Source organism: Odocoileus virginianus, chromosome 28, assembly GCF_023699985.2.
Source record: "Odocoileus virginianus isolate 20LAN1187 ecotype Illinois chromosome 28, Ovbor_1.2, whole genome shotgun sequence".
Lineage (NCBI taxonomy): Eukaryota > Metazoa > Chordata > Mammalia > Artiodactyla > Cervidae > Odocoileus > Odocoileus virginianus.
In genome coordinates this window covers 22,435,410-22,449,037 of record NC_069701.1, presented here as the reverse complement: position 1 = coordinate 22,449,037, position 13,628 = coordinate 22,435,410, and the positions used below count along the sequence as shown (strand labels likewise).

Below are 13,628 nucleotides of genomic sequence, written 5' to 3'. Positions count from 1 at the left end.
CTCAGGGAAGGCACTCTCTCCTGGGACCAGCGAGAGAGGATCCCAGGCACATGGCGGGGGCTGTCAAAGCCAGGCTTGATTTCAGCGCCCACTCTCCCTCCCCTCGGCCGGCCCCCAGCTGTACCTGGTAAGCCTGAATAAGAGAGGGAGGGCTCCGAGCCTCAGGAGCTAAAAGAAGGGAAAATAGCTAGTAACTTTAAAAGCTGGGCTTCTTCTATTGCTAAAAGCCACATTTTGACTTAAAAGGGAGGCCCAGCCCTGCTCCCCACCGTCTGTGCGGTCTCAGGCGGGTCACTTGACTGAGGCATGCCTCAGCTTCCCATCTGTAACACGGAGATGGTCACAGCACCCACCCACAGGAGTTTGTATGTGTGAGACCCCCGAACCATGCCTGGCGCTAGGTCACGCCCACCGTCACCATGACACTAATACCACCAGATAGTGGTTCTGGTTTCAGTGGCTGGTCCTTAGCTCACTGTTTCGGCCTTTCCCCATCGCACGTTCTTCTTTTTCTTCCTTTTCTGATGTGCCCCTTGCCCCAGCTGAGCTGGGGTGTTCTACTCCCAGCTCCAGACACTGCCCTGCACATTCTTCACAGTGAAGACCAAAGCATACCCTTTTACCCAGACCTTTCAAGACCGCCTGTGCACAGAGATGGCCTCCCCTGCACCTGTTCATTGTCTGTCTGCCCCAACACTAATCAGCAGGTCATGGCAGGGAGGCATCCTTTGCCATGTTGATTCATCAAGGGCTTCCCTGTAAGCACCTCTCAGGCAATGCTGTGAATGTACAAAAAAGTATGAGGCACCTGCCCTCAGGAGCTTCGTGGGAGGCTGGAATAGTAGGAAATATCAAGAAAGGGGCAGCACTTCCAGAGAGTGATAGATCATGTACAGAACCTTGCCTGGACACCCTCACAGTGCCTGCCCTTGGCTGGGTTTCCTGTTGCCTGGAGAATTCCAGAAGGCAGAGCTGAGACTTCCCCAGCCTGCATTCCTCTGCACCCAGACTGAAGCCTTGTAGCACTTCAGCGATCAGCACGTGATCCCCGAGTGGCCTCAGGAAGGGCCCCTCTGCCGGCACCGGCCCAGGTGACGCCCGGAGCACGAGCATCTTCCGGGGGGCGTTCACAAGCTCCTTCCCCCTCACTCCCCTGGCCTCCACAGGAATTGCGCCAGTACCTGTCCAACCTCGCTGACCAGTGCGCCAGCGAGAACAATGCCGTGGACATGCCTCTCGTCATCATCCTGGACAATCTGCATCACGTCAGCTCCCTGGGCGAGGTCTTCAACGGGCTGCTCAACTGCAAGGACCACAGATGGTAAGGGCGGCTCTGGACCTCTCGGCCCCAGGAGAGCAGCGCATGCGCGTGGCGTGGGGCGGGGCTTGTGGGAGGGGCAGACAGCAGCCAGTAGCCATGTGCTTAGGTGCACTGGGACCCTCTTCTCCAGCTTTGTCATCCTTCATTTCCCCCATAGCCCTTACATAATTGGCACGATGAACCAGGCTACCTCTTCTACTCCCAACCTGCAGCTTCATCACAACTTCAGGTAAGGTGCCCCTTTTTGAGTACCTGTTACATGCCTGGAAGGATGCTCATTTTTCCCAGCTTAGTTCACTGGACTCTCACAAAAGCCTCAAGTCATTAAATTTATCCTTCTCAGTTTACAAATGGGGAGATTAGGTGACTTGTTGACGTCACACAGCCAGTCAGTGGCAGAGCCCGGGTCTCTTGGATGCTATGGCCTGGGATAGCGGTACCCAGTGGTACCTGGGAGGCAGCTCTGATCAGGGGCTGTAGGCAGGCGGACTGCACATCACCAGTGGCTCATCTCTCTGTCCCAAGTGACGCAGAGCAGTGAGAGCTCCTTAGAGTGTCTCCACTGGGCGGGGTCTCTGGCCTTCAAGCTTCAGTCGCTGGGAACCCTTTGCCCCAGCCCCGTCCTGAGCTCCCCCACTGCTATAGGGTGGGAGGTCTGTTATGCTCTGACACCTAGCTGGCTCCGTATGCTCCTCTCCTGCCTGGACCCTTAGGTAAGGTTGAAGAGCTATCCCTCAGGATGAGATTCCTTCCCCCAGATCATTTTCATGGCCACTCTGCTGGCATCTCTGTTGAAAGTAGATCTGAATTGTAATTTTCCAAGAAATACAAACTCCTTCAGGTCACTAAGATCATGGCTCATCTCTGCATCCAGGACTCCCTGGTCTCGTCCATACTTTCTCTTGAATGTCCCTCAAGGTCATTCTCTACCTCCTCCCGCCCCACCCTTCTCCTTCCCCCGTCACTGCTACACCGTCTCCCAGCACACTGTTTTAGTCATTTTCTAACCAGGATGCCTGCCTGGACCTTGGGCCGCCTGCAGGCCATCCCCTGTATCAGTGACAGCCAGAGTGAACATTCTAGAATTCAAACCTGACCCTAAACCCTAATGCAAGAAGTCCTTGAATGGTTCCCCAGAATGAAAGCCAAGCCCCTTTGGGTTGGCAGGTCAAGTCTAAACTCTGGTTACCATGAACCTCTGGCAGTTTTCCCAGACACCCCACGCTGTTGTTCACACCCCTGCCAATGCTGCAGCGTGCACTCCACCCACCCCACCACCACCCCACGCCTGCTCCTCCTTCCGCTTCCCCCTTGCTTCGTGGAGCAGCTCCATTCGGCCCCTCTGGTCTCAGCTCAGACGTCCCCTCCTCTGAGGAGCCTTCCCTGATTCCTCAGGTTTCGTCAGGTCTCCTTCCTTTTATCTCCCTCCTCCGCTAGACTGTGAGCTCCTGGGGAACAGGGACTGTGTCTCTGTTGTTCATCACAGCCCCACAGCCCAGCCCTGGGCCTGGCACAGCACCCAAGGCAGTCAGCTAAGTGGTCAGAGCTTCGCCTCTGGAGTTGGACTGTCTTGGTTCTAATCTTAGCTCTTCTAAGATTGTTGACTAGCTGTTTGATCTTGGACAAGTGAGATTTTTCCATCTGTGCCTCGGAATTTCTATCTGTAAAATGGGTAGTCATCATATCCATAGCGCGGGGTTGCTGTGAGGAATCATGAGTTACTATACATACAGCGGGGACTTCTCTGATGGTCCAGGGCTTAAGATTTTGTACTTTCAATGCAAGGGACATGGGTTCAGTCCCTGGTTGGGGAACTAAGATCCCACATGCTGCAGAGAGGGTGAGAGGTATGAAGAGAGTAACATGGAAACTTAACATTACCATATGTAAACTAGAGAGCCAGTGGGAATTTTCTGTATGATTAAGGGAACTCAAACTAGGGCTCTGTGACAACCTCAAGGGGTGGGATGGGGTGGGAGATAGGAGGGAGGGGACATGGGTATATACCTATGGCTGACCCATGTTTTGTTGGCAGAAAACAAGAGAATTCTGTAAGGCAATTATCCTTCAATTAAAAAGTAAACTAAAAATAAATAAAAATGTATATGTGCAGTGTTCAGAAGTGTCCGCTTTCAGTATTAGCATACTCACCTTCCAGCTCTAATGAGCTTTGATTCATGAAGTTGACCACGGGCTTTGTCGTGGAAAATCTGTGACTCCTTCCAGGTGGGTGCTTTGCGCCAACCACACGGAGCCCGTGAAGGGTTTCCTAGGCCGCTTCCTGCGGCGGAAGCTCATGGAGACGGAGATCAGTGGGCGGATGCGGAACATGGAGCTGGTGAAAATCATCGACTGGATTCCCAAGGTCTGGCATCACCTCAACCGCTTCCTGGAGGCGCACAGCTCCTCGGACGTCACCATAGGTAGGGGGAGGGCAGGCGGGCAGGCTGGGGCTGGAACTGCTGCTCTTGGAGCCCTGGCCTCCTCAGATGGCTGGCCCTGGGCCCTGGCCGCTGGCCACTGCACCCCAGCCACACAGATAGAGAAGGGGCCATAGGATAGCCGCAGCCTAGACAGACCCCAGACTGTCAGTCACCCACATCCTGGGACTGTCTCCACCCTTCCCTCTCGCCCAACTCTCTGCACTGATGAGCGGCAGAGAGAAGTGTCCAGCTCCAGGCTGGTGTAAACTTCTAGGCTAGGTGAGGGGCCCCCACCCTGGGGCTCCCCCAGATGGAAACCACCCCGTAGGATTGGCTTTGCTTTATGAATAATGTTATTAACATTCCTGAAGCTTAGGCTTCAGAGAAAAGAAAAAAAAAATCACCGGTCATCCCACCATCCTGACATAATCCTTGTAATTTGAGCTTATTTTTTCTGTCCTTGTCCATACATGTTTTATGTAGTTGCAATCATAGTGTACATACAATGTGTTCTTTTTGTTTTCCATTTCACATTGTCTCATGAGTATTCTTTGTTGCTCTGCAAAATAATTACTCGGTGAAATAATCAGATGTGAGTATGCCATCACTTCCTTAATCACTCCTATTCTCATGGACATCTACCGTGCTTCCATCTTCAAAGGTTAGACAATACCACAATGACTGTATTTCTCCAGAAAGTCTCCCCTTCCCTTGGGGTGATTCCCACCAGGAACAAGATCCCAGGGTAGGGTTAGAGAGCCCAGGTGCCCACCACATGGCAGCTGGCATTTCTGCTGTCACTCAGAAAATGCAGGGTCCCTCCTGTGAGGGGATCATGGGCTGGCTTCTCCTGCTCCCTCTGCATTTTAATTTGCTGATGTTCCCTATGGTCCCCAGGCCCCCGGCTCTTCCTGTCGTGTCCCATTGACGTGGATGGTTCCAGGGTGTGGTTCACCGACCTGTGGAACTACTCAATCATCCCCTACCTCCTGGAAGCCGTCAGAGAAGGACTCCAGGTGAGACCACACTGCCCGCTGACCTCCTCAGTTCCAGGGACTGTTCTCGTGACCAGCACTCTTGTCTTTATCTCCCCCCGCCCCAGAAACTGACCGATGTGAGGTGGCGGCTCCTCACCTGCGAGGCCATCCTCTAGCACAGTATAGGATGCACTGGGCTGCAAATCCTGCCTCTGCCACTGTTTGCTCTGTGTGACCCTAAGCAAAACTCTCTGTGCCACAGTGCCCTCATCCACGGAAGACACAGCGATCAGACCCCGCCACAAAGAGTGTTGCCAGGGTTCAGCGACATCATGGCCAGCGAGTGCTCAGCGTCATGAGTGCACAAGAAATGAAATATGGCGCACTTCACAATTTGCTTAAGTAGTCTCATATCTGCTATTTGGTTCAGGCTCAGCATTTATCCTGGGGCTTGGGCAAAGTTTTTTTTTTTTAAATCTCCATTTCTTAAGAGAGAATTTTGACTCATAGTGAATAAGTGACTTGCCCCAAGGTCAGGAAGTGAAACTTTAAGAATCTAGGATTTGGTGTTCTCTGCCCGACACCAGGACCCCTCATAGATAGATGACCCTGGTGCCCACCTGACTGTCCATCCCTCCTGCCCGGTTGGAGCTGGGAAACCCAGACCCTGCACTTCTCAGTCAGCCCAGGGGTTAATGCTAGGGGGCTTAGTGGTAAATCGGAGCTTGCAGTAGTTGTATTGTTGAGTCTGGAGGTAGCCTGAGGAGGTTGTCAGTTTTTAGGACCACTCTGAGAAGTTAGCAGGCGTCGTACATGGCTGAATAATCCAGAAACCAGCTTTGCCAGGTTCCTCAGGGCTGTGTTTGCTTGGTACTGGGCAGTGGGAGACACGTGCTGCAGTTAAAGGGCCCATTTCAGGGGATGGTGCTGTGTGCACACCCATGTGTACGCGTGTGATGGGGCACATAAGGCTTGCACACCTGCATCCGTGTGGGTGACCGCACACTTTAGTGGGGTTTGTCATTTGTGTATATGTAGCTGAGCCTGGCAAAATGTCATTTGCTTTGTATCCCTGTAACATGTAACAGCACTGATGGTCTCTTCAGAGACACTCAGGACAACCAGAGCTCGAAAAAGAAGATGGTGTGCCTCTGGTCACTGGTATTTCATTGGCCTGGAGCATGTATGCTTCAAATTCAAGCCACAAGTGATTGTTAAGGCAGAGGGTAGCAAGAAATTGGGCAGTCCCTTAACCAGTCCCAAATCAGTTTCCAGTGTTTGAAGATCATTAATCAGTGGCAGCATTTTTTATTTTTTTTTTAATTGTAATTGTCATATTCATTTCAAGTATACAATATAGTGATTTGATGTTTTTATGCATTATGAAATTACACCATGGTAAATTTCACTACCATCTGTCACCAGACAGAGTTATTACCATATTATTGACTAGACTTATTTACTTCACCACTAGAAGTTTCTTTTCCCTTCAGCTATTTTTCCCATTGATGGCAGCATTTCTATTTTGTTGAAAGTGGATTTTATGGGGAAAAAAAAGTAAGATTTCAGATCTGTGCAGTGGAATCTCTCTAGGTAGATAAATTCACTGGCCTGTGTTAAATAACTATCATGTATTCTTTACTCAAATGGATTTGTTAGGACCACAAACCCAAACAGCCACCCCATCACTCCTGTTTTTGGGGGCCAGTGGAAGTATTCCCTGCCCCTGCTGGAATCTTGGAGTCTTTGTCATTCCAGAAGCCTCTCTAAGTTCCCATCAGGGGCTTCCAGGGACTGTAGTAGGCAGGCACCTCTGGGAAACTCACACTGCTGGAAAGAAGCGGAAGGAGCTGCCCCAGAGGAAGAAGCAGTTTCCTTCTATTGTGACTCACCACTTCTCCCCTTTGCTTCTTTGCCCAAATATATTCTCTGGTGCAGGACCTAGAGTGTGCTTGGAAAAACTCATGGGAGCTGTTGAATAAAGGTTTCCTGCCGCAAGAGGCGCTAATGAGGAGGCAGAAGCTCGGTCTGTGCTCCGGCCTGAGCTCTAAGTTAGAGGCCCCTCGTTGGTCCTCACCAAGGCTGGATGGTGCTAACGCCTTTGGACCTCAGCTTCAAAGAAGGCCTTGTGGGCACAGCTATAAAAGCACAGTGAGATCTTCCCTGCCTATCCTGGAGAGGTTGCTGATGAGTTGGTTATAGGGGCAGTAGTTTTCCTTCCTACAATGATCAAAGAGTCTGCAGGTGAAAGGGCTGCGGGATGGCTATGAAAGGGCCCATTTAGGACAAGGAGCAGAAACATGCCGCCACCTCAGGAGACCCACTGATTCTCTGTGAGGCGAGGGAAGTCATCCGCTCCTTGTGCTGTTGAGGTCGTTTGAAGGACAGTCTTGCAGGAACATGAGCACAACCAGGGCAGGCAGCCAGAGTGAGCGTTATACCACGTTGCTCAAAAGTGAGCCCTCCTGCCCCAAACCTGTGACCACATGCCGTTCTTTAGTCCAGGAGACCCCACAGAACCTGCAGATTCATGAGGAACCTTGGGACATTCTTTGTGTCTCTAGTTTTGAAGGAAAGTTTGCCGACATTTATTGAGTGGCCGCTGCCTGCCAGTCACTGTGCCAGGGACCCGACAGACATGATCCCATTTAGTTTTCACACCCAGTGTGCACCTCATAGACAGGAAACCAAGGCTCACGGGAGTTTTTGACCCTTCCCCAGTTCACTTGCTGGGGTGTGGATGAGCAAGCATCATAACCCATAGCTAATTTCTCAGTTACTTCCAAGATTTTCCAGGCTGTTCTAAGACCCCTGCCCTATACCTTAGATGCTTCAGGTGGCTCAGGGAACCAAGTATTATATTTCATAGCATGAAAGTTCTACGTAAGATTTCAGTTGACAAAAAGATTCTCCTGTTTTAAAAAAATTCAGAACTCCTCACTCTGCTTGTTACCTTGAGTCCCATGCTTATTGTGTGCTGGGCACCGGTGGGCCATTTACTCCTCCGTGACCCTGCGAGGTGAGTGAGTAGCCACGAGGTGAGGGCACCTTGGTTCAAAGCAGGCTAGCCCTTGGCCGGGGTCATATGCTGAGAAGGGGTGGAGTCCCCAGATTGGGTTTAGGCAGGACTGCCCCTGGTGGTAGATCGCACGGAGCCCCCGCTGCAATCAGGTCTCACCGTGGGCTTCCAGTCAGCCCCTCACTGGGCACAACCTCGCCCAGGGGAGATATAGCATTGCCCCCTGGTGGATACTAGATATCATTGCAGGTTTTGACTCCTAATTCTTTTTCCCAGTCAAATTGTTTGTGTGCACGTGTGTGTGTGTGCACATGCATGCATGCGTGCAGTTGCTTGGAGGTTCCTGCAGCATCTGTACCTTGAGGCCCTCATGTGTGATAAACATGTGCAGCCACAGAGTCATAAATCAGAGTCAGTGGCTGAGGTTTCAGTTTCCAGTGTTTTGGATCTCTATTCCTAACCCAGTAGTCATGCCAAGCTCCTCGCTGCCTTGGGGAAAGTGACTGTCCTGTCTGTCTGTCTGTCTGTCTGTACAGCTGTCTGCTATTTCCCAGAGCTGCCTCAGGGCTCTGCAGTGGGACCAAGGAGCTTTGCGATACATCCTTTGCTTGCCACGGTACTTACCCAGCCATTCACCACTTGGACTTGAACATGTCTAGCAGCAAGTAGGGAGACTTGTAAAAATATTCCTTATTCTTGCAAATGACGTGAGATGCTCCTAGAATATTTTTGTCTTATGACTTAGCCCCCAGCCCTATTCCCTTTTAGAGCTGTCGATGTAAACACTTGCCGAAGTGTCTAAAGCCTGCAAAGTCATTCAAAAGACCTCTGTCCCCCTGTTGGAAGAGGGGAGGGTTGTGGTTGTTGATTAGATGACCCAACCTGCTCTGAGACCCTGGGTAGACCTCCCTCCTCTATACCTCAAATTTCTCAACTGTAACCTGAAAAGTGTGGACCAGGAGAGTTTTTTCAGCCTGGCTGTCCAGAACCACGAAGTTCCTCAAACTACCGAGTTGTAGGGTCAGAGGAGCAGAGCAAAAATTTAAAAGCCACAGGGCCAGACTCTATGAACTTGCTGAGCGTGGGTTCTAGCCTCTGTTATTCTGCAGTTCTCAGCGTCTCCTCTTCAGGCTGGAGGATGGAGACAGAAGCAGGAGCTGTCAGAAAAGACGTTTGCTTCAACCTCCCACATGTGAAATCTGGCATGGGAAAGTCAGCTGAGTTCTGTAGGGAAAGTCCTTGAAGGGAGAAGCCGAAAGTTGCAGGAATATTTCTAATCTGCCAAGACTTCTTCAGTTCTGGAAATCCCCACGGCTTGCGTTTCCCTCCTCCCTGACCCATATGTGTGCGCACATGCTCCTTCATGTGAGCCCTTCCCGCACAGACTGTGAATCGCCTTTCGAATGCCAGACTGAATTCTCCGGCCTCGGAGTCACCACCGCCCCAGGTTAAGAACGATTTCACAGTAGACAGGGCTGGAGTGCGCTAGACGGGAGGGGCCCTGGTGTCTGAGAGCCACGAGCTCATAGGAGGCTGTGTGTCTGGAGTGGAGGAGGAGGCGGCTGTGGATGAAGAGAGGTGGGGGGGCCTGTCTGCAGCGTGGGCAGGGTGGGCGCTTCCCGGAGAGATCAGAGGTGGCTTAGCAGTGGTGACACGGCCAGAGGGACAGCGGATCCAGCCCAGGTGACGTGTCCTCGTCGGGCGGACACCCGGCCTGCATCCCCCAGCGCTGGTTTTGGCTGAGCCACATGAGTTTTGTTGATACCGCCAAGTGGTTCATAGTGGAGTTCATCAGGAGGAGTGGAGAAAGGAAAGGCTCAGACAAGGATGCTGGGGTCCTAGCTTCAAATCCAGCTCTGCTCTTAAACCTTTTACAACTGGGTCTTCTCTTTAAGTCCCAAGAAGTTTTCCACCCGGTAGATGAAGGAGCTGGGATGGGTCACCCCAGTTCCTTCCAGCTGAGTTAGCCTGTGACCTGGGAAAGACAGGGTTTTAGCGGTCAAAGCTCAGCTCTACTGTACTGTCAGCCCTCTCTGCCCATACTCCCCCCTGCCTCAACTGTAAGAGTCTCGGAAGGACAGACAGACAGGCTGCGGTCCACGTGTAATTCCGCTCCCGAGCCCCCTGCAGCCATTGTGGTCCAGAGGGCTTTGGTCTTTGTACCCCATGGTCCGCTACAGAGGGGGTGCCCTTCCAGAGCCACAGAGGGGGCACTGTCCTGGGCGGGCACATCTTGTCCTGGCTCTGAGCACAACTTTGCCATGTCTGCTTAGGTTCCAGTGGTTCACACGCTTGGGCAGACTCGGGTTCCAGTTCTGCCTCCTCTCCTTCTGGAGCCTGCTCGGGTAGTGATGCGTTCTCTCGGAGTCACGTGGTGGTAAAACAAGATATTTGTCAAGTGTTTCTCGCAATCCCTGGTGCGCAGTGAGCTGTAAGGCGTGATGGAGGGGGTGGCCTTGAAGAGGAAGGCTACAGAGAGGGCCTGTGTGTGTGATGTGCCGAGCCGAGCCTTGGAAAGTGGTGCAGCCTAGGTTTTCGTTTTTTTAAACAGTGTCTACATTGCTTGTAATTGCCAGAGAAGTCACTGAAGGCATTGTATTATTAGGTATTTCTGACTTAAGAAAAGGAGCTTGGAGGCATGGCACTAGTCTTACACAATGTTGTGTTAATTCTTTTTTAAGAGGAAATCAGTTGTGGACAGTTCTGAGAAATACATGAGGGCGGAGAAACGGTTGCAGTCCCAGGACTCACATGGAACCCCTTTAACAATGTCCTGTCCTGAAAGTGACCAGTACCTCTTCAGAGGACCCCTGAGAGTTAGACTCCCTTCAGGAAATGGGGTTTTATTGAGCCAGGGCCATTGTGGCCTCCACTTCTGGTCCTGATGCCCAGCACCCCCAGCTGTGTGCCATGGCAAGGGGGGGTGGCTCCTCAATGGGATGATAGCACCTCTTTCCAGCTCCACGTTCAGTGACATCACATTGATAAATGACTGGCCACAGTGAGAGTATTTATACCATGGAAATTGGCAAACGCTTCAAATCAGATGCCTATTTTTCACGTAGGATCCACAAGGCTCAGAGTTTAGGGTGACACAGTGAGTCGGTGGCAGAGGGGAGAGGTGCCTCCAGTGTTCTTACTCTCTGGGTCACACCGCCTTTAGTCTTAGCGCCTTGGATAATTTCCTTAGGATAGAATTCTGCAAGTGGAATTACTCCATCAAGGGAAGCCTAATGCCGGGTTTGGAGAGTTTTTCAGAAAGCTGCAAAACCAGGACTGCAGAGGGGTCTCAGCCCACCTCCTGACTGTTCTTCCTTTGTCTGTTTCCAGCTATATGGAAGGCGGGCCCCCTGGGAGGATCCCGCCAAGTGGGTGATGGACACCTATCCTTGGGCAGCCAGCCCACAGCAGCACGAGTGGCCCCCTCTCCTGCAGCTCCGGCCCGAGGATGTTGGTTTCGACGGCTACTCCATGCCTCGGGAGGGCTCAACCAGCAAGCAGATGCCCCCCAGTGATGCTGAAGGAGACCCGCTGGTGAGTTCTCTGCTTCCAGAGCAGCTTGCCATTCACTGAGCACTTACTGTGTATTGAGTGTGATATAGGATGCTGGAAATTTGGAGGTGACCAAGCCCTGGTCTTGCTTAGCAAGTTTAGACCCATCCCAAGGTTTGGGACATTTCGGCCAATATTTTCTTCCTTGTTTTTGGTTTTTCACTAGTGCCTTTAACCCCTGTGACAGTTTTCAGGTAAAAGGTTAAGAATTTGGTTTTTCCTCCTAAATGTCTATACCCCCTAAACGTCTATACCACTCTCTGCCCTCTGCTCTGAGCTCACCGTTACCATGTCTGGTCCTGTCCCATTACCCCCTCCCACTAGTGACTGAGCTGAAGCAGAGCATGCTAAGGGCAGAAGTTCAAGCCAGTGTCCAGGGCTCAGGCAGAGGGAGGTCTGAGGACAGGAGGAGCTCGTGGAAGCAAGGCCGGGGGGCCTGAGTGTGGGTCCCCAGGCCAGTGAGATGAGTTAAGTCCTTAACGCTGCCTGAGCATCTTTATTCCACAGATGCTAAAGCAATAAAGGCCCTTTAAGAAGAACCTGGGCCAGAGGCTGTAACCCTACAATTCTAGTACTCTCTGCCAATGTAAGACCCATGCGTAGGCATACTGTGAAATTAGACCGAATGCATCAGAAGGCCTATAAAAGAAGGTGGAAGCACAGATACCAGAACCTTGCATGGTTAAGTGACCATAGTCATGCTATAAATTTAGCCCTGAGCTCTCTTAGCAGCTTAGGCAAGAGGAAAAACACGGCAAAGACCATGGCTTGCGCTACCTAACGAACAAACACGTTCATAAGAGATGGCAGCAGAATTAAAAGACAGCTGACTTGCTGTGCTCTCTCTAGTGACTAACTGATTTGCTAGATAAAAAAATAATCATCATAATAAGTGCCCTAGGGTTGGTTGTTTGCCACTCCTGACTGGCGGAATGCAGCTGCGGTCCTATTGAGAATTTTTAAAGAGGAACTTTATTTTAAATGTATTTAGGGCTTGTGTTACTACCAGCTTGATTTGCAGTGTTTACAGCAGTAATTTTCCAGAGGAAAGGGTCAGCCTATAAAAAAACCATTGCTAATGTTGTTGTTGTATTAGTCACTCAAAGAGACCCCATGGATGTCGCCCACCAGGCTCCTCTATCCTTGGGATTTTCCAGGCAAGAATACTGGAGTGGGTTGCTATTTCCTTCTCCAAGAGATCTTTCCAACCCAGGGATCAAACCCGCATCTGCTGCAAGTATCCTGCACTTCAGGCAGATTCTTTACTGCTGAGCCACCGGGGAACCATTATTAAAAGCGAAAGTCATAGAACTATTTCTGTGGGTTCAAGCTGATAGACTCTGAGTTTCATAAAAATGGAATTTGGGGTATCTAGAGGACAGAATGGTCAGCTCATTCCTGGACTGTCTTTTCTTAACCAGAAATATTTGTGTCACTAAACACAGAAAGCATTTTGGTAAGACCCAGGGTTCTTGGAATAGTTACATAGAATTCTCCTGGCAACCTCTGGCCCCCAGAGGTCATCTGTGCCAGCCCAGCCACCCCTACACATTAAGTTAGCTACTTGGTGCTTCGCCCAAGTCCTGTTCTCTCTGCCCAGGGCCACAGATCTCAGCTATAAATAGCCCTCTTGTTTACTGACCTCTTGCCCTCCTGAGACCAAGGACTCCAGGAGGACAGGACTGTGTTGTGTTCACTCCAGACCATAAACTGTTGGTACACAGGGGATGTTTGATGAGTGAATGAATAATCCTGGCTGTGAAGGAGTTTCCTTCATGTTTCTGCCCCACCCCTTTGTGGTTGTGACCATGCAGATGGACACCAGCCCGTGGTGCTTCTGTGGTTGGCTCACCCAGGCGTACTCTACTAGGCGTCCTGAGGGGCGGCTGGCCAGTGGGCAGCCAGGTTTCATGCCTGGCTGCATGAAAATCTGATGATAGCTCAGAGAGATGCTATCTTCCTAATTTTGCTAGATCAAAAGATATACACACACAATTTATAGTTGTAAATAAGAGTCACTTTCAGTTCCCCATTTCCACTTCAACACAGATGACTAACAGACTGTGGACCAGGGGAGATACAAGAACACTGCCTTTGAACTCTTAAGACAGGTGATAATGATGGTGATAGCAGATGTATCACATTTATTGCACAGTTACTGTGTGCTGGACCCTATTCTAAGGGTTTAGCATACATCCTATCATTTGTTCCTTCCTTCAGCTCTATGGGATGGGCACTGCTATTCTCTCCAGTCTATAAATAAGGAACTGATGGATGAGACCTATTAAATAATTTCCCAAAGGTTACCTGTGTGCTCTGAGGCTCCGCTTGTAGCT

The 13,628-nt window shown here is 50.8% G+C and overlaps 1 protein-coding gene across 8 annotated transcripts in view; it reads left to right on the top strand.

Moving 5' to 3' along the window:
* Positions 1–13,628, top strand: part of NAV2 (neuron navigator 2) — a 783,526-nt gene that overhangs the window by 765,844 nt on the left and 4,054 nt on the right. For all 8 annotated transcript variants that reach the window (XM_070457299.1, XM_070457298.1, XM_020910136.2 and 5 more), the window contains 5 exons: positions 1,167–1,321; positions 1,479–1,550; positions 3,548–3,744; positions 4,642–4,760; positions 11,071–11,274. In XM_070457299.1, coding sequence (XP_070313400.1) covers positions 1,167–1,321; positions 1,479–1,550; positions 3,548–3,744; positions 4,642–4,760; positions 11,071–11,274 — 747 coding nt within the window. The remainder of the gene's footprint in view (positions 1–1,166; positions 1,322–1,478; positions 1,551–3,547; positions 3,745–4,641; positions 4,761–11,070; positions 11,275–13,628) is intronic.